This window comes from Myotis brandtii, unplaced genomic scaffold, assembly GCF_000412655.1.
Source record: "Myotis brandtii unplaced genomic scaffold, ASM41265v1 scaffold72, whole genome shotgun sequence".
Taxonomy (NCBI): domain Eukaryota; kingdom Metazoa; phylum Chordata; class Mammalia; order Chiroptera; family Vespertilionidae; genus Myotis; species Myotis brandtii.
In genome coordinates, this window is record NW_005370838.1 from 291,577 (window position 1) to 312,822 (window position 21,246).

Sequence of the window (21,246 nt, forward strand, 5' to 3'; positions counted from 1 at the left end):
ACACATACACACACAAACCCCTTTACTTATTCAGAATCACACTTTAAGTAGTTGTGCCTAATATATTAAAAATCATTCCTATTGTCTTTCAAACAAGGATTATATCCAAAGAAACTCAAAACACGAATTTGAAAGAATATGTGTACCTCTATTTTCATTGCAGCGTTATTTACAATAGCCGAGATTTGGAAGCAGTCTAAGTGTATATAAGTATATAGATGAGTGGATAAAAAAGCTGTGGTACATTTACATAATGGAATACTACTCTGCTGTAAAAAGGAAGACAATTTTACCCCGTGCGACAACATACATGGACCTGGAGGTTATTAAACTAAGGGAAATAAGCCAGTCAGAGAAAGACAGGTAGCATATGATCTCACTCATATGTGGAATTTAATGAACAGACTGAACAACCAAGCAAAATGGAAACAGACTCATAGATAGAGAGCAGGTAGACAGCTTTGCTGTTGGTGGGTGGGAGGGTGAAGAGAATAAGCAAAAAAAGAAAAAAGAGAGAACACATGGTCATGGACAACAGTGTGGTGATTGCGGGAGGAAGGGAAGTAGGTGGAGGTGGGAGGGGGCATAGAGGGGATAAATGGTCATGGAAAAATAACAGAAAATAAAATAAAGGATTATAGCATTCATAGGCATGCATGTGTGTGTATTGCGGGGTGGGAGGGTGAAGAGAATAAGCAAAAAAAGAAAAAAGAGAGAACACATGGTCATGGACAACAGTGTGGTGATTGCGGGAGGAAGGGAAGTAGGTGGAGGTGGGAGGGGGCATAGAGGGGATAAATGGTCATGGAAAAATAACAGAAAATAAAATAAAGGATTATAGCATTCATAGGCATGCATGTGTGTGTAACATGTGCATTCACGTATTGCATGTGTGTATGAGCGTGGGGATAAAAGTATGCTCCAGGGCCTGCTATTACAGAGGAGTAATAGATCTTGTCTCAGCCAACTCTGTAAAATGAAAAAGGGATGCCGTCAAATGAATTTAGGCTTGTGTCCAGGAGAGAATGTTAAGGGTCCAGCACAAGCCAAAACTGCTGGTTCTGTCACAGCTTCAGATGCTGAAAAGTATGGTTACGGCCAAGGATACACGTCTGCCTCAATCCCTGCATCCACAGCACAGAGGAAAAGGCAGTTCTAGCAAGTTCCAGAAAAGAAAAAATAGATGATCAGGCTTCCACCTTTCTGCATAAAACAAGAACCACCAGAGTGCTAATAAAATAGCTGACAAGGCAGATTCCATGATGACCTATAGGCCAGGATCAGGGAGTGCTCAGTAATCCAAGGATATATCACAAGAATTTGCAAAAGGCATCCTAACCAAATGCCCAAGAATGAGGGCCACAGTTGGATCTAATCTGCATACTTGCTCTGAGATTTCTAGGTGGAAGAGCATGTCACCAAGAAACCCATGTGCTCCCAGAATTCTTGGAGGAAATGCAAAGAAAGCCTCAGGAAACAAAACTCTCAAAGGGAGCACCATAGGTAGTCAAGGACAAATGCCCTGAGAGTAAAGATTTGGGTAAGTGGGCCCCATCTTGGGCGCCATCCTATAGCAAGTGGGAGGGTTGATGGTTGGCAGTTTAATCCAAATGTCCTATGAACCAGCTTCTTAGAAACTGGTTCCAAATTCCCCAATGAAATAGGTGTTGCAAATTGAAAGGGCAAGTGCACTTTGGGGGTCCTTGGCATTCCTTAACATGAGAGAACAAGAGCACCGGCAATAAGAACAGCTCCGGAAAACCTTCCGGAGCCTCTGCAGAGAGCAAGAAGCTCCTGGGATCTCGGGAAGAGAAAGGGGTCCTTGTGAAGTCCCGGAGTCTCGTACAAACAGGCCGGTGTCCTTTCCTGTAATTGGTCCTCAGGCTAAACGAGCTTAGGAAACCAAAGGTACAGCCCCCAAACCCACCTATGCCGATCTTTTACTAATCACATGTTTGGGTGCCTTTCGTATGTGAGCACTGCCTTTTGGTTGCTGAAATAATACCTCAGTAGATAGAGACCAACCCTCCGGAGAAATAATTCACCTTAATGGAGTCAGGGAACATTGTGATTGTTCTTGAAGATGTTCCTTTAGGTGCTACATCTTTGTGTAGATTTTGGAAAGGCCTCTGAGTCCTTGTGAAACAGACTCGTCTCTTCAGGGGTGGGTGTCTGCTGCCACTGGAGCTTTGCAAAGCCCAAGCTACCTGAGCAGCACCGACATGGTGGAGAGCCAAGGTATGTAACTAAAGCAGGTGGCCTCTGCGTTCTTGCTTTAATTTGCTCTGTCCTGCCTTGTGCGGGGGGGGGCGGGGGGGGCGGTATCCTGAGTATTTAATTCAGGACCCTTCTCTCAATGAAGGTCCATCCCCAAAAGGTCATCTTGTTATGCTCAGGACTGAGGGAACCCCTGGAGCCCTATGAAAACATTGTCATTTTCATTGCTCACCTCTTTCATTTTTAACTCTTCCCAGCTGATACTGAGTATATGCTCAAAAGATAAGCTATTAAGTGCACTTCACTCATTCATTTACTCACATACTACACCGGTGGTTCTCAACCTTCTGGCCCTTTAAATACAGTTCCTCATGTTGTGACCCCCCCAACCATAAAATTATTTTCGTTGCTACTTCATAACTGTAATGTTGCTACTGTTATGAATTGTAATGTAAATATCTGATATGCAGGATGGTCTTAGGCGACCCCTGTGAAAGGGTCGTTCGACCGCCAAGGGGGTCGCGACCCACAGGTTGAGAACCGCTGCACTACATCTTCAAGAAGCAAATCCTGCATGCAAGGTGCCATGCAGCCTGTGACAGGAACATAAAGATGACTAAAACATGGTCCAGCTCACCAATACTAATCTGGGGAGAGTGGGAAGACGTGTGCTACAACTGAGGGCAGCTTGCATGAAGTTCCTTGGGAGATGAACAAGAAGGTGGGAGTTTAGAGCAGGGGAAGATCTAAGCGAATGTAAAGTAGTACTTCTCCTTATGGGAAGTCAGGGAAAGCTTCAAGGAGGACAGGCATCAGGCTGGAGCTTCCAGGAGTCCAAAGGTGAAGGGGACCTGGCCAGGAACTGGGATCAGGAAGGCCCTGACATTTACTGGTGGGTGGAGAATAATCTGTTTTTGCTAGTCTATAATATATGGGTATACAGAAGAAGAGAAAAAAAGAGCCTGAAAAAATGGTCAGCACATGGATGGTGGGGACACCGAAATGCCAATAATGACAATGACTGAGAGTTACTGAGCACGTCCTGAGTGCCAGGCTGTGCTCTACGCACTTGGTAGGACTGATTTCTCTAACCCCCACACGGAGAGCTCGCGGAAGCACATCCTGTCATTATCCTCACGTTACAGGAAAACTAAGGCACAGAGAAACAAGTGACTGCTCCGAGGCAATGTTCCTAAAGAGAGGCGAGGCTGGCATTCAAACCCAACAGTCTGACTAGGAAACCCTCCCTCCCCCCACCCCCATTGCTGGGGAAGACGTGTGAGCAAGGCATCACCGGGACATTGCACTCAAGACATTGATCTGGTGCTAGGAGGGCTTGATTTGGACTGGAAGGGAACATGAGCTAGGAAGATCACCTTGATGGACCCTGGACAAAAGGTGCCCACAGACTGATGCAGAGAACAATGAAAATAATAGGAGTTAACATTGTCTGGTACCTATTATTTTCTAGGCACCGGACTGAGATAGTACATGCTTTATCGTATCCCACAATAAATTCCCTGTGAGGTAGGTGCTAGCCTCATCCCCATACCCAGGTGGGGAAACAGAGGCCCAGAGTATTAGAGGCCACCCAGGCAGTAGGTGGCAGTCAGGGCTTGCAGCCTTGATCTTCACCCTAATCCTGAGAAATGGAAGAACTAATAGAACTTGTCAAGTCCAAAGTTGGGATGCAGCACTGGAGGGAACACATTGAAGGAGACAAAGGTGTTGAGACAAGACAAGACCTTTGCTCTTCTCGCCTCACTGGGTCGGAAAGAAAATGTGAAGGGCTGGATAGGAAGAAAAGTTCTCTGGGGTGTGTGTGTGGGGGGTGGGGGGGGATGTGCACAGTTCTCCATGCAGGGGGTGGGAGCTGGGCAGCTGCAGACTCCCTGCAGTTCACTGGATGAGAGGATGCCATCTTTTTTCTACTCCCCACCCGGAGGCGGTTCAGACAGATTGTGGACTACAGGAGAGTTGGCCTCAGGAGCTCCCATGGGTGAACTCACCTGGGGGACACTGGTGGCATCTGAACCTCAAGCACACACACCACGCCTGTGTGTGGAAGGGGGAACTGGGAGAAGACGCAGGGGAAGTCGCCAGCCAGGATCTCCAGGATGAGCTCAAGGGGTGGGCACAGGTGCAAGTCCGCTCCTATTTGGGGCAGCCCAGCTGGTATGTGTTGGGCAGGCACTGGCAGTGCCCACCCTCGTCCCTGGCACTCATGTTCCTGGCGTGACAACCGGACAACTTCCATCTCTGGGCCGGAGGGCTTTGGAGCAGCTGGCCTCCATGGAAGCAGCCTTCTGCCAGCACTGACAGGAGGCGGGGCTACACACTGCAGGCCCCTTGCACCTCCGCTGGGCACCTCAGTGGAAGGTCATGTTCTCCACTATGTGCAGGTCCAGGGGGTGGGGCATAAGCTCAGCAGCCCTGCGCTCAGGGGTCACTGGCCTTACCACACAGCCCTGATGGGCTGCCTTTCCTCCTCTGCCCCCCTCTGCAGGGTGCTTCCTGGAACCATCCCCTAAAGCAGCGGTTCTCAACCTGTGGGTCGCGACCCCTTTGGCGGTCGAACGACCCTTTCACAGGGGTCGCCTAAGACCATCCTGCATATCAGATATTTACATTACGATTCATAACAGTAGCAACATTACAGTTATGAAGTAGCAACGAAAATAATTTTATGGTTGGGGGTCACAACATGAGGAACTGTTTTAAAGGGCCACAAGGTTGAGAACCACTGCCCTAAAGGCAGCACCTGCCCTGGCTCCCTGTTTCAGGTCGGCTTCTCGGGGAGGCCTGTCTGAGACACCTGTCTCAGCCACAGGAGTTCTTCCGGTGCCGATCTGCAGGGAGGAAATGACTCCGTAGACTGTGGAACAGGCTGCAGAGCTGCACCTCTGGGTACAGAAGCTTCTGGGCTTTAAGGTCAGGTTTTTTGTTAAACTTAGAACTCCTATACCAGGTAGGAGGGATAATAAATAGAGGGGACACAAAGTTCCCTCTGGAGAGCATTTATTCTGACGTCTGGAACCATGATAAATAGCAGGTCTTGTCTAAGGTTCTCCATAAAACAGAATCATCAGGAAACTGTTGAGCAAAACCACTGAGCACCACCATTTAAAATGCATGGCGTGTTTTCTGATAAATGAGAGCATTTAATTGACTATTTTATCCAGATTGATTTTTTGAATATTTGCTAAAGACCAGTTCTTTACGCTAGGACATGTGATGAATCCAAATGGCATTACCTCATTGTTTACTTAGCTTTTAAACGTATACTCTTCAGAGAGAAAATGCTACAAAAGTATAAGTAGTCCATTCATAGCTATTGTATACAAACTGTGGCTGTTGGCAGTGTCATCTCAGAGGAACACAAAGTTTATCTTCTATAAACAAAATGAATTTAAAAAAATACATAGAGTAGGGATGGGTGGACCAAAAATAAATTAGATAAATAAGATGGAGAGGGACACACAGCACCCTGCAGGTGGCTGGTCTCCAAGAGAAAACGTTTATTATCTAAACAATGTGTATACGCTCTCCCATCACCATCTGGGGCTCCTCATAAGATCAGAAAACTGTCTGCTCCAAAGCCCATTTCCCTGGCTTTTTTCCATATGGCATTGGGGTCAAGACATGAGCCACAGAGACTGTAGGTGAACTCAGTCACACCTTGGTCTGGGGATGTCTAGAAGGAACGGGAGACTCAGAATCTTGCATCTCCTTAGCCTCATGGGTTGTAGAGAGACCAAATGGGCATATTAATAATGGTAGGTGATATGCATTCGGTGCCTCAGGAGAGAACTGGATACCAGGATTCCAGTGCAAGTCCTTTCACTGACAGGGAGACCCCAGAAAGCAGCAGGAGACGGCAGGGAAATGATTTGGAGAAGATCAGGCATCTAATCAAGATGCTTTCAAACAAGGTACTGGGTTGGCACCTACAACTTACCCTGCTCACGCAACTCTGGGAGACAGGGTGGAACACGTGTTTCATTTAGCCCAACTGAGGCACCAGGGAACTGAGGTATTTACCCACCACCTCCTCTATGAGGGCTACTTCTGGGTTGTCCTGCATTCTGGGGACCAGAAGAAGTCAAGTAACAGGGGCTGGATATTGGGAGTCAGGCAGGAGTCAGGCGGGCACATACAAGTTGCAAGAACTAAGGGGTAGAGACGGGGTGTTATCCACGCAGTGCCAGACACCTCGCTAAGAACTTGGAACATCTGTCTTTACGTATTCCTCAAAGCAACCTGATGAAGTGGGTGCAACCTGACGAAGTGGGTATGTATCTCTAGGGACACGTGAGGAAACAAGCTCAGTAAGGCCAAGCAACTTGCCCGTGGCTATGTAGCGAATAAGTGGAAAAGCCAGGGCTGAAACTCAGATGGGTCTTGTTCCAGTGCAGGCTCTAAGGCAAGCATGTCAAACTTGCGGCCCAGAGGCCACATGCAGCCCACAAGGAATATTTTTGTGGCCCAGCCAATATAACGGTATGTAAGAAATGTTTTAATAAAAACTTCATAACTTAATTTTTACAATATTCTGTTATACATAATCTATATCTATATCTATCTATCTATCCATCTATCTGCCTAATATGCAAATTGTTTGACTGGGAGACTGGGAGTTCGATCGCTCGCTATGACATGCGCTGACCACCAGGGGGTGGCGCAGAATGAAGGGAGGCCCCGGCCGGCCGCAGGAAGTCCCAATTGGCCCTGATTGCCAGCCAGGCCTAGGGACCCTACCCGTGCACAAATTTCGTGCACCAGGCCTCTAGTTATTAATAATGAACTACAATGTTTGCTAATGACTGATTATTATAATCGTGTTGCATTCATTTCCCTTATGTACCTTACATGCAGGCATACCATTTCTCTCCACTAATACTAGCAGTGAATATTTTAGCAGCTCATTGCCACGTCATTAGTCTTGGACTGACTGGTTTGGTCTTCGCAAAAGGAAATATTTCGCTTTCGGAGAACAAGAAAAATAGGTTTATTTGCATTACACTTATTAATTTGTGCAGTTATGCAATGTCTGATAAGTTAATGTTCAAGAAAAAAATATTTTTATTAAAATGTTCTATTATTTTATGTTAATGATTACTCATTTATTTCAGCCGTCTGTATTCAGCATGTCTCTATCGAAATAAACCTGTTTCTATGAAAACTGAAGCTTTTTTTTTTTTTTTTTGCGGCCCACATAAACTTAAACCTTATTTGGCCCAGGTTAGCCTTTGAGTTTGACATGCTTGCTCTAAGGGATCACACTTTATCTCCAGCTCGGGGGTCCTGGGGAGTCCATCCACTGCAAGCCCGGGTGCAACACAGGGGCCTCATGACCAGGCTGGGGCCTTCGGAAAGAAGTCTCAGGAGCAAAGAGGGGCGGGAGTAACAGATCTATCGAAATAGAACAATTTACTCTCTCTGTGTTAATCCTCTCTGCACACCGGTTTTAGCTTTGTGTTGACACTGACAAATTAAGGACACGCTCAGCACTTTTCCAAGAGTAAACAGCGAATTCCACAAGCTCTTCTAATCATTTTTCTCTTCCAGGGTGAAATCCCTTAACTAAACACTAAACACGTCTGCCCAGCAAGTAAGTTGTTGCTGAAACCTTGCTGACCAGATCATGTAGGTCTCCTTAAAACTCCAAATACTTGCAGCAGCCCCTCGCCCAGAGCCCTGGGCGTGGCAGAAATGCCAGCTGCAGAGAGGCCTTGCGACCCCTGTCCTGTAGCTCACAGGACCCGCTGCCACTGAATGGATCTGGCTCTGATCCCCTGACAGGAGGAGTTTGGGGATTGGTTAAGCACAAGTGAGCTGCCGTAGAGGGGTGTGGGGTGGGGAGAAGATGAAGACTAAAAAAATCCAGCATTTACCGAGCACCTACTATGTACTCCCACTTTACAGACATGAAAATTGAGGTCAGGAGCTTGTTAGGGACATAACTTTTCTTACTCCGAGGCGTCCTTTCTCCTCACAGAACATCCCACAGTGGTGGCCCCAAGGAGCCTTCCCTGCATCCTTTGCTAGTGACCTTTTCCCTGGCCATCTCTAATTCTTGATTTCAAGTTAAGAACATAATCAAAGGGAGGGAAGATGGGGCGAAATTAGAACTCATCACTATGCTTTCTAGGGCACATGTGGCTAATTACATTTATATTAACATGAAATAAAATTAAAAATCAGTTCCTCAGTCACACTAACCACATTTCAAATGTTCAGTGGCCATGGGTGGCCAGCAGCTACCACATTGGAGAGTGCAGACAGAGAACATTTTCGTCAGCACAGAAAGTTCCATTAGTGCTGGGCCATAGAAGTAGAGTCTCAAAGCCCAGAAAGCCCAAGGACAGCCCCTGGAGAGACAAACATAACCCCTGGGGCTGAGGTGGCTGGCGAGCTTTGATATGCAAAGCTGCCTCTCCCAGGGCTGGGGAGGAGGGCTGGTGGAGCTGGAAGGAGCCTCCTCCACCTCCTGCTTGTATCCTGGCCCTTCTGCCCTTAAGAACCAGCTATTGCATTAAGTAGTTTATTCTCTGGTTTTTAACAAAAGCAATCTGGACCCCAGGGAAGGGAGCCTGCCCAGAGCAACCATTCCTCCAGATATTAAAATTAGACAGCAGAGATAACTGAGAGTCTCAGGCCCCAAGGAAATGGATTCCTTGGTGAGGGCCTTCCAGATAGCCTTCTCCCCCAGGACTAAAGGGGAACTGGAAGCTCAGAGGAGTAAAGTAGCCTTTCCCATTTGGGACGTGGGCTCTCCCCAGACCAACTCCCTTCTCCAAGAACACATCCAAATTAGCGTTCACTGTCACGCAGAGTAGAGGGGTTAGTTTCGGGGTTGGGGTGGCGGAGCCCAGACTCCCCATTAGGAGTTTGGCCATCCCTGCACTTTCTGAAGGAAGCCCTGTCCTTCTATCACAGTGACTGATTAGAACCTGACCCAGGGGAGGTCAACCCATAGGCCGGCTGGGGACGCACCTCAGGCAGGAAACCTATGAGCTGGACCCATTAGCCAGTGGTTCTCAACCTTCTGGCCCTTTCAATACAGTTCCTCATGTTGTGACCCCCAACCATAAAATTATTTTCGTTGCTAGTTCATAACTGTAATGTTGCTATTATGAATCGTAATGTAAATATCTGATATGCAGGATGGTCTTAGGCGAGCCCTGTGAAAGGGTCGTTCGACCGTCAAAGGGGTCGCGACCCACAGGTTGAGAACCGCTGCATTAGACACTTCTGGGGCTGTGAACAGTACAGGTAGGGAGTGAGCAAGCAGAGCAGGTGCAACAAGGACACCAGGCGGCATCAGGGCCTGCATGGGGCTCAGGTTGTGTGGAGATGGAGGGGGGGCGGGGAGGGGAGGGACGTCTAGGCCATCGAGGCACCGTGCTTGGCTGGGAATACCGCCACAGAGAGGAAATAGGGAACGGACCTAGAAAACCCACAATCCCACGGGGAGGATGATATCTGAATAACCTCCTTCTTCCCCCACACATCCCAATCACACTTCACCACCTCTACTCCAGGGCCTTCCTCCAATGCCGACTGGTTTCCACTGCGGCTTTGGGGAGCAAAGAGGTCTTAGTGGAATCATGAAACAGGAATTAGCAAATTCTTGACTTTAAAATGCTGACCTGGGAATAAGAGAGAATTGGATGCAGGCTCACAGGGAATTTCCCCAATTTCCTGACCAGATTAAAAACTGGGCTGGAGAAGGAGGATAGAAATGTGGACAGGAGCTGGAGGTTTGGGGGAGAGAAATGTGGACAGGAGCTGGAGGTTTGGGGGAGACCACCAACCTTGGGGTCCAGCCCTGTACATCACCTACAGGGATGCCACAGGGATCAGCAGCTATGGTCCTGTTGCCATCCCTGGGGAACTTCCACATTCTGGAGCCCTGGCTTGACGGCCCAGCACAAGAATCCTCCCTGAGCTCCCCAAATGGCCCACCCTGTGTGGAGCCCACCCCTTTTTAGTACATGCGAGCCCCTAAAGTGGGCACTATACACCGGGTGCGGTGAAGATGGAGTTGTGGACAAAGGAGTTTCCACTGCCGGACAGAGCAGGCCTCAGATCACATGGCCAGGCACCTCCCTATGGCCCACATATCCCTTTTGCCACCCTGGGAAGCCTGACGGGGCCCGAGGGTGGCTGCCCTGACTGAGCCTTCTGCACACACAGAGTCAATGCTTGAGTTTCCTGTGGGCTCCTCGGAGCCTGTCTAGGTTTTAGAATATGAAGATGGACACCGGAAACTTTCTGGTTAATATTTCCTTCCTGGGTTGGTCCATGGATGGGTCCGAGTTGCTGAGTCAGTGGCTGGACCCTTCTTCCAAACAGACTCACTTAGCAGGACGTTGCCTTCAGAAGGACTACACGTTCACTCCGTACCACCTCACACACAAGCACACAGAAACATCCTCCTACCGCAAGAGAGGGATTACATTAAACACCTGAAAAGAAGGCTGGAAGCTTAGGAAGAATCCTTTCCCAAAGCTGACAAGGTATTTATTTCTGCTGTGGAGGTTGATTTATTAAAAACAGACCCATTTTGAGGAAGAATTTCAAACACTGATTATTGAAAGCTGCTTTTACTGGAAGAGAAAATGTATAAATTGGCTTATAGTCTCAATGATTCAGCTATGGACACACGGGATAATTAGTGAACTTTCACAAAATTCTTATAAATCACAAACAAACCATGGTCCTAGAAAATTATCCACAGGCTTCTTCCTCTGTTTGGGGTCAGCTCCCCGAGTTTACAGGGTGCGAATTTCCTCAGAAACAGGAAACACTGCGTTTAGTGTCTCAACATTATAACAGATCGGCTATAAATCAAGTCCAAAGACTAGTGTGTTTCCTTGGGGCTATTCATTGTTGACAGTTATACAGATGATGAACTACCCACTCTAGTCAGGAGCCCATATATAAAGAATAGTCAGAAGGAATAGAAATCTTTCTTTAGTGCAATCCCAGGATTTAGGGCTTCTGAAATTGATAAAATCAGAAAGATTCAAGGAAAAATTAAATCTACGGTGTTTGAAAAGTTTAACCAGAAATGGCTGATTTCTACAAATCATACACAAAGGAAGGAAGTACTTGTATGGAAAAGGGAAAGAAAAAGAGAAGCAGGCTTGGCTTTTTAAAATTGTTCTCGGGGGAGAGGGGGCGTCCAAAGGCCCATGCCCGCCTGAGGTTGGAGGCCACGGCTTTACGGGGCCTCACAGGAACAGCTCACTCAGGGGCCCAGGTGGGAAGGGGAAGGATGAGCGTGGGTACCAACGCTTGCGTTTCAGAGTACGATTTGAAAGGACGCTGCTCTCTGCTTGAGATCTAAAAGGACGGAAGTTAATCCCATGAAAGAACAGCCTGTGGCCCTCTCTGAGGCAGTCCAGGGTGACAGAATACACCTCTGAGACCCTCCCTTCCCTGGAGGAGGCAGACATAGCTCTTCAGGGGCCTAGAGATGGCTGGATGATGCTCAGTCCCCTTCTCCCCATCTCATGTCCCTCCCAGATCTGGGGTCTTCCTCAGGGAGCCCTGCCCTCTCTCTGTGGCCACCCTGAGCGTCTCTCTGTGGCCGGGCCTAGGTCTTTCTCACCTGATGGAGGGCCGGTCACTCAGGCCCCCTCCGGCTATGGCTGACCCTGCTTCCTGAGCAAGGAGGGGTGGCGAGATCCAGAATCTGTTTCCTGCCACGTCTAACTCAGCAACTGAGCCACCTTGTGGTGCCTCCAGGTGAGGCCCAGCCTTCCCTAAACCTCTCTACCCCTCTCTAGGTCCTTGGTTTCTGCTCACTCCAGGCGCCAGGGACTCTCCAGTCTCCATATCCTTCATCACAGGTGTCCTGCTCCTGCCTGAAACCCCTTTACTCCTGTCATTGTTGGAAAATTCCCTTCAAGTTCAATGCAATTGCCTCCCAACACGGGACTTGCCTTCTCTGCATTCCCACATCACATGGCACAGACGATGCATGGCCAGCACCTAGCTCGGGGCTGGAGTGTCCATTAATGGGCCTCCCCAGGGCAGTGGGTTCCTGCGGGTGAGGCTGCCTCTCGGGCCTCTAGAAGGGACCAGCCCAGCGCTCCCACGTTGCAGGGGCTCAGAAAGGCCCTCTGATGGCTGAGTGCAGGAAATCTGTTCTCAGCTCCCGCTCTGTCTCACGCATTCATCTGTTCCTACAGGTTAGTCCTGGCAGCGTGTCTTCTCACATCCACATGTGCATGTAACGATTCCTGAGCACGCCAAATGCGCTGGGCACCTTGTTGAATGAAGGGGGTGAAAAGTATCACTCAGCCCTGCACTAAACTGGGCAGCGTTTGTTGGTCAAGGCACTGGGCACTGTACAAAGGGGCTTCCCTGGTGAGGCTCATGTCCTACTGGGGGAGCTTAATGCTCTTGCGGAAAGCATAAGGCAAGATTTGGTCCTTGACCTTGGGGCGGGTATCGGCAGGCCCACCCTAACCTGTGCCCCTGCCACAGAGAAGAGGTGCCCTCCTCCTGGTCTGAGCCCGGCTCCTCCCTGCACCATGGGCATGCCTGTGGATGCCCTGGGCAGCAAGTTTAAGCTTTTCCACCTGGTCTCTTCCCTCTCAGAGATGGATCAGGGAGGAGGCCCATCCTGGCCTTGGCAGCAGGCACCGCTGTTTGGGTGGAAAATTCTGAAGTTCCACATGCCTGGAGCATGGTCTCACAGGGGTGGATACTGCCCTTGGTCCCTAGACTCCTTGCCCTGGGGTTTCTTCAATGCAGGGCCCAGGGCAGGGGCTAAGTGCAGTATTAGATACCAACGATGACAAGGTGCTAAGCTGCAGGTTTCTGCCCACTCTCTAGGGAAGTGTCTAAGAGGGAATTAGGGTTAGGGTTAGGGTTTTTGTACACTTGGCCTTCATGCCACCCTGGGAATGTGCGGTCACAGACAGATGAGACTACAGGCATCTTTGAGTCATGAAGAGCAAGGCAAATGCACCCTCCTCTGCCTTGGGCTGGCATCAGAGGGGGCTCGGGGTAGTGGGAGGACGGGCCCTGCCAGCTGCAGGCGGCAACGTGGCCCGGGAGGAGGGAGCTCACACTGTTTGTGCCCAAAGTAGCAGCCTCATCTCTCAGATGTCGGGGCACAGGGTGCTGACGGCTCCCAGGGAATTCTGGACCAGCTCAGTGCCTGGGTCTCCTCAGCCTTTCGACAGGGAGCCTCCCTGGTGCCCAGGGCGGCAGCTGGCATCCGTATTAGTCGCTCTGTGCATGGGCTCTCCTAACGGGCAGGCGGACTGCAGAGCGCCAACTTTATCACTTGGTATTTTTAGAGATTGTCTTTGCTTAAAAGGGACTTCTCATGCCCTTTTTCCCCAGGGGAGGTGGTTCTGGGGGGTTGAGGTGAGTGAGAAAAGACGAAGAATTGATGGCTTTCACCATGAGGGGGTCAGGCTTCGGGCAGCCTAGGGGCCCAGAGAGGTTAGATATCCTGTCAGAAGCCACACACAAAGTAAGAACAGCAGAGCTGGCTCCAAGCCCGTGATTGGTCAGACTCCAAAGTCCAGGTGTGCACTGAAAAGTGAGGTCTCTGTCCCCTCCCCTTGAGTCATAGATGCCTGTGACTTAGGGGCCTGGGCATTACAGGCCGTGAGGTTCCCTCCATGTTCACTGTAAGCCCCTCTCCCAGAGCCCCGCCATGAAGCCACCGCTGGAGCGGCCACAGGGAGGTGCTCTGGTCAACAGTCCCAGCCTAGCCAGTGCTCAGCCTGGACCCCAGACATGAGCTTGGACAGCCCTTTTGGAGTTGGGGGGAGGGGGGTCCTCCAGCAGCAGTGGCCCCAGCCCCAGCCTTGCGTGTCAACACCGCCATCACATGGACCCACCCAGGCCCGGACCCTGTATACAGTATTCCCTCTGGGCCTTTTCTTAATGACTGGCCCACAGAACCCAGAAGCAATGTAAAGTGGTTATTGGGTACATCACAGAATTTGAAGAATTTTTTTCACAGCAATAAATAACCAGATGATAGAATTCTGGGGGAGGGTGGGTACCCCAGAGATGAAAGCGCACAGTGCCGCACCTCGTTCAGAACCCGGCCGGGTCCTTCGGCTTCTCCGCCACTCCTCAGACATATCTCCACACACCCCCTCTCCAAACTCTCCCATGGGGTCCAGGGAAATCACAGGCCTCCAGCCCACTGGGTTTGCATAGGACGTGCTAGGGCAGTGGTGGATGTTCAGAGCCAGAACAAACTTTAGTGAGCACCTACTACATGCCAGGCACTGTATCAGTTGCCATTATACTTAATCCACTGACTTAACAAATACTCTGCCCCTGCCACATGCCAGGAACAGGTGGGGAAATTAAGTCGCATACAAAACCAAGTCCCAGTTCTCCTGAGGCTTACATGTCAGTGAGGTTGACAATAAGCAAATAATCATATAACAATATAAAGGCTGGTTAGGAAAGGGCTCCCCAAGGGGGTGACATTTGAGCAGAGAGAGCGAGCATAGTTAAGGAGTGTGGAACAGGTCTGTTTGACCTTGGAGTCCACACTTTGGGTGGGATATCAAGAACAGAATGCACATAGATGCCTGCCAGCTTATGAACCCATGGCCTTTTAAAGAGGGTACACTGAGAGATTGCCCCCACAAGGCTCCAAGGACCCCCTGCCAGGTGTGTGAACAGGAGGGAGGGGCGATGCCGGTGCGGGCACCACTGCCCACCCCCCAGCCAGGCCTCCCCTGGGACCCTCCAGCAGAGCCACGAGAAGGTACTTACACAGAGCACATGGAGAACCACTGCTCCCTGTCTCCGTTTCTCGTTGGTGAAGATGTCCCTGGGGAACTCATGCAGGGCTGAAGAAAAGAGAGAGAAAACCAGCTCAGTACAGATGACAGCATTCTCTGTGCTGGGGGTCGGGACAGTCTGCCAGTCCTCATGTTCAGAGGGGGTCCATGAACTTGGATGAGAAAAAATGAAATCTTTCTATTCACAGACCTCGAACTGGAAATTAGTGTTTCCTGCAGATTAGAAGGTAGGCAACCAACTACAGTTGTGTTAAAGCACCTGGGACTCTGCCCCAAAAGATGTTTTCATGATCCATCAGGCATCTCAGCACTGCAACAGCAGGGTGGTCTCTAGGTCGCTACTTAACGTGTCAGTGAGAAAATACGTGAACTACTATCCAGCCCTGCACTGGCCAAGTCCAGTGAGTTCCTGGGATCAGAGCAGGGCCTGGACAGAGTCGCAGGTGCCTCAGGAAACCATCCACGTGTCTGGCGTAGCGATGCCCAGTGTCCACTAGCCTGTGTCCCCCACCCCTGTCATCTTCCAAGCCTCCCTTGTGTAGGAACTGGGAGAGAGGAGGTGCAGGGTGTCTTTATGAGTAGGAACGAGAGACCATGACTTGCTCATGCATAACTGGCATCCGCACATGGCAGTGGGCGTGGGGTGGAGGTGGTGGTGGCAGAGGGGAGGCCCTGGGCCAAGCTTAAAGGCCTGGATAAACTGCTATTGGGATCTGCATTCCGAACCCAGCATGGCAGGGCCTGGATATTATGATTTCCACCCTAGTTAGCGACATTGTAACGCGTTGTTATATTAAGCATGGTGGCTCATTAAGAGAATGTAAGAGCCCTCAGTGGAGACCCATTGGGCAGTAGCTTCATTGGGGGAGGCCCCTAATGCTTATTACTGACCTCAGCAGCCCCTGTTTAGGCACTATCCACACAGCCTATCAATGCGCATGCCGCTGTTTCACGAAGTGCTGCTTTGCTGAGGTTCTAAAGCAGTTGGAATGATTGTATTTAACCTTCCTAAGGAAGGGGTCAGCCTGGGGTCAAGGAAAGGCTCCTCAGTTGGGCATCTGCAGATGCGGGGCTCGATGCCAGCACTCCCACGGCTGGCCTTTGGTGGCGTGTATTTTCCTCTCTTAGCCTCAGTTTGCCTACTGGCCATCTGACAAATGGCCCGAAGCTCCTCCTTACTACTCCCAGGAACACAGAGAACAGTTAGTGCACGCAGCAGACACCTTTACTAGGTATCCGTGGGATGAAAAATGCTGAAGAGAGCTGACCCTGGGCACTGACCGGGGTGGAGAATGTCAGCCTTGCCCAGGTTGCCCAGCGGTTCAAGAACAGAGCTACCAGAGCACCGAGCTGCTTCCCCAGGACCAAGCAAGCTCCCCTCCTGGCCGACTCAGACTCAAGCCACCACACATCTGGGAGATGGTGTTTTCGGAAGAACCGCAGCTGTGTAAGACAAGAGCATGTGGAGGAGGCAGGGTAGCTCACTGGGCCGGAAGGCTCTGCCCAGAGCTTTCTTGCCTCAGTTTTCTCATCTTTAAAACAAGGTGGGGCTTCTAGTGCCTCCCACAGGCTGATGGGGTGCTGATGTCCCCCAGCTGCCCTCCACTCGGGTATGCTTCCTCACACCCAAGCCCACACAAACCAGCGGCATTTCTCAGTCAAGGGGTGAGAGCTAGGATGCTCATCCATCTTTGAGAAGGTAATATTTATTTTGAGTTGTTGACTGGGTTCTGCATAAGGGCCCAGGTGGGGAATCAAGCCAGGGTCAGACCCCACCTACACCTCTCCCAGGCTATTCTTTCCTCTCTTGGAACCCACTTCCTTCATCCAAAGGATGGGTGTGTGGATGCCATCCTTGCTGGGGAGAGTGCAGACAGTGTATGTGAAGCACCTCTAGCCATGCTTGGGTTATGTATCACCATTCCTCATAGTTATAACATAACGGGATGCTGGTCTGGCAGGGGGCCAAGGACACATTCCGTTCTGTCTTGGGGTTGAAGTCACCTATCACCAATTCCTGACTGCCTGGCACTGGCGTCTGTTTCTTCAGGACTGTGTTTAGTCCAAGGCAGCTGCATGATGCACGTCCCTCTAGGTCAGCGGTTCTCAACCTGTGGGTCGCGACCCCTTTGGGGGTCGAAGGACCCTTTCACAGGGGTCGCCTAAAACCATTAGAAAACACATATATAATTACATATTGTTTTTGTGATTAATCACTATGCTTTAATTATGTTCAATTTGTAACAATGAAATTGGGGGTCACCACAACATGAGCAACTGTATTAAAGGGTCGCGGCATTAGGAAGGTTGAGAACCACTGACTTAGGTGCTTCCCATGATCGGGCTTCTGGGACCACATCTGGCTGAGGGTTCCCCTGAACACCTTCAAAATCCTCAAGTCTCTTTCTACTGCTCTCTCTCTCTCTCTCTCTCTCTCTTTTTTTTTTAATCCTTACCCAATGGGTGAGGATATTCTTTCCATTGATTTTTAGAGAGAGTGGAAGTGGGGAGAGAGGAGCGGGGGGTGGGGGAGGAAACATTGATGTGTGAGAGAGATACATGGATTGGTTGCCTCTTGCATGTACCCTGACTAGAGGTGGGGATTGAACCTGCACTCAGGTACATGCCCTTGACTGAGAATTGAACCTGAGACCCTCTCGTGTGCAGGCTGATGTTCTAACCATTGAGCACACCAGCCAGGACTCTTTCTTCTTTCTTCCTCTCAGTTTTCCTTTCAGTACATCTCACCAGCCCCAGGGGGCCAGCAAAGGCAAGCAGTGCTGTTCCCATAGAAACCGCTGAGCCCGAACCCAGTGCATTCCCCTTGCCAAGGCAACAGCAATCAGCGGCCCGCTCCTCTCTCCTGGCTGCTTTCCTGAGGCCTGGGTTTGATGAATCTAAATGGAGGTTTGCTGGAGATGAAGAGTGCTTTCTGCTTTCTTTGAAAAAACACACACCTGCAGCAGGGACATTCATGGCATCTTTGGACATACTAATTGCCTATTGATCAAATGAAGCAGCCAAGATGAAGATCAACACACGCTAACACCCAGCTCCCTTAGCACATCTGAGCAGAAGGAATATGAGCCAGGCAATCGCGGTGTGTTGTCTCATCCCAGGGGACTTTCATACCAAAATATCTAGTCAATTTGATTGACTGCCTCTTGGGAATTGCCCCAAGAATCTGGAGCCCTGACCCTGCCCAGCTCGTCCCCTGCAGCGATGGGGTGACTTCACAGTTCTGTCCTGTGCTCCCCCATAAAGCCTGCTGCTCCTTCTTCTCCTCACATGAACATTGGGGAAACCTTGCCAGTGGATGTAGTACTAGCCTCGTACAGAGCCTTCCCCACTCCTATGGTGGCCCTCCTGTACTGCGCGAGCACTCAACACATGACATTCCAACCAAACTGCAGCCATTTGTTGCCTATTGTACCTTTGACTCAACTGGACTGACAGTTCCCTGAGGACAGGAGCTCTGCCATTTCTCTTCCCATGGCCTGTGCCCACCAGGCCAGGGTTGATGAAAGAGAAAGTGAACACAAGTGTGAATGTACTCAGCGGTTCTTTCTCCCAAGAAATGGTTTTTGTATAAACACAGAATTATTGGCTGAGAAATGACACTCCAGTAATCTCCCCAACAACTGGATTCCAACTTGGGTGGCCATGCAGGCAGTTCACAAATACCCCATTCTCCTTGTTCCAGAGACCTGGAAGGAGTGTGCCCATGGCTGCCCTTCAAGGCTAGGTGGGGCCCAGCAACTTGCTCTGATTAATAGAAGGTGAGTAAAACAACATGTCATATTTCTGGACAGGCTTGCATTTTCTTGTCTAAGCTTTCAAAGAAACATATGTTGGGGTGAATCTCCCATCCGCCTGGATCCCTGAGTGACTGATATCAGAAGCTCACACCCCTAATACATACATTTTGTACATGTAGCATAAGTAAGACAGAACATTTTTATTCTTCTTCTTGCCACTGTGATTTGGGGGCTGTTTGTTACCCAGCATACCCAAGCCCACCCTGAGTAATGCAATAACTGTTGTAGTCCCTGGCCCTGCAGCAGCATTTTGTACATGAGGCCTTGCCTCCAGCAATTTCGGTTTCTTCTGTCTTCTCCACTAGACCGGTGGTTAGGGTTGGAGAAAATGTATTCCCCTCTGTGTCATCAGTGCCTGTTTAAGTGGCCAGCATGGAGCAGTAACTTAATGAGTGTTTGTTGATCAGATGTATGCATCTGTCGTGACTGAAGATCCTGAACAGAATCATCCACAAAAGAATCTGTGTGAAAATGGATATAGGCACAACTTCATTTTTTAAATATTTAGTCCCTGGAAACGTTTCAGAGACAGTTCAGTGCCCTCCTCTTAGGCTCAGTGAGGTTCAGAAAGCCATAGGAATGCTAGAGGGAGACTGTCTGGCAGTGGGAGGGTGCAGGGTGCCCTGGGGAACTGCTGCCTGCTGGGAGGTTGTCTCATTTTAAAGACTGTGTTTTCACACTGGAAAACGTATTAACAAATCAATCACACACAAAAAATGCACACTGGTTCAGCTTTTACCATGTGCTGGGCACCATACTTAGCCCTAATTCCAGAAAGAACCAGGATACACAGTCCTGATCACTGAGGAGTTACAAGTTGAGTGGGTGAAAGGTTCGGCGGGAGGCAAGGGATGCCCCAACCCTCTTTGAGATCATCCCAATAATTTCAGTATCCTGAATTTAAGGATGGAACTCATCTTTATCCAGTATTGTAAATGTATATTTATTGCTTTTTCATTGCTTCTACATAATATGGAACATTATCCCTAACTTACAGATAAGTAAATCAAGGCCGAAAGAAAGCAAGTAACCAGTCTAAGTTCACACAGATATTAGGGGAGGAGCTGAGATCATAACTGGGGCTACATGTCTAGCATGTTGATTCCTGTATTGGAAAGGGCAAACTGACTCCCTCCTCCCCCACCTTTTAAAGGGCACAGTCCTTCCCTTCAAAAGCCAGAAACGAAGTTCTGGATTCAAATGGATTGATGTGTATGTGGAAACAAGATCATGAGCAGCATCTCTGTGAAGGAAGATGGAACCATAGGTCATGGTAACCAAGAACCTCAAGAGAGGGCTCATCAAACTATCAATCAAAGCCCTAGCTGGTTTGGCGCAGTGGATAGAGCGTCAGCCTGCGAATCAATGGGTCCCCTGTTCGATTCTGGTCAATGGAACGTACCTCAGTTGCAGGCTCCTCCCAGGCCCGGACCCTAGTCGGCACATACAGGAGGCAACCAATCGATGTGTTTCTCTCACATTGATATTTCTCTCTGTCTTTCCCTCTTTCTTCCACTCTCTCTAAAAGTGAATGAAAAAATATCCTTGAGTGAGGATTTAAAAAAATACTACCAAACAAATATTACCAGTCAAATTTGCTGAGAAAGGTTGCTTCAGCCAAATATACTAATATGGTGACATTTGCTTACCACAGGCAGCCAGGGTTTTCTAAGCGCCTGAAGACCTAAATTTGAAGCCCTCCTTCACTACTCATGAGTTCTGTGGCCTCGGGGAAATTCCTTAACCTCATTCAGTCTTAATGTGCAAAATGGGAGAATAAAAACAATACTAGTTTACATGGTTAAGAGGATTAACTGTGATACTTATGAAATATGCAGTACCTAGTATTGGGTATCTAATTATTAAATGCTAGCTTCGTAGGAGAGGGAGAAATATGGACAAGGAGTGTTTCCCAAGACATCAATGCCCCACCTACATTCCTGATGTCTGACCCCTTTCATGCTAAGCAACTGCCACACCTGTATCTCCAAAGCTGAGAAAGGGTGCTCTGCCCAGATACTGAAGGCTGGATATGCTGAAGAATTAATACGGCTCTTTCCCCCAGAAGAAGCCCTCAACCAACATCTGAAGAAGCCCTCAACCTCACTCAGCTCCCTCCTGACTCGAGTATGATAACTCTGAGGTTCCAATTCTCAGCAGGATCAAGCTCTAGTTGTCCACAGTGACAAGTGGCTTTATAACATTCCTTTGACTGGCTGCCTTCCCTTCCCTGTCTCAATTCTGGACTCCCCTATCTGGATCATCTCCCAAGTAAACTTGTACTTGAGTCTGCCTCAGAGTCTATTTCTGGCAAACTCATATTTAGACAAGGGGAGCTAGGAATTTCGCACTTTTGTACCCCTCCATTTCAACAAGGGTGACATTTTCTAGCAAAGGACTCATTCACATCC

The 21,246-nt window shown here is 49.2% G+C and overlaps 1 protein-coding gene across 2 annotated transcripts in view; it reads right to left on the bottom strand.

Moving 5' to 3' along the window:
• Positions 1-21,246, bottom strand: part of SLC24A3 (solute carrier family 24 (sodium/potassium/calcium exchanger), member 3) — a 484,048-nt gene that overhangs the window by 184,623 nt on the left and 278,179 nt on the right. For both annotated transcript variants that reach the window (XM_014530108.1, XM_014530109.1), the window contains exon 3: positions 14,989-15,065. In XM_014530108.1, the coding sequence (XP_014385594.1) occupies positions 14,989-15,065 (77 nt within the window). The remainder of the gene's footprint in view (positions 1-14,988; positions 15,066-21,246) is intronic.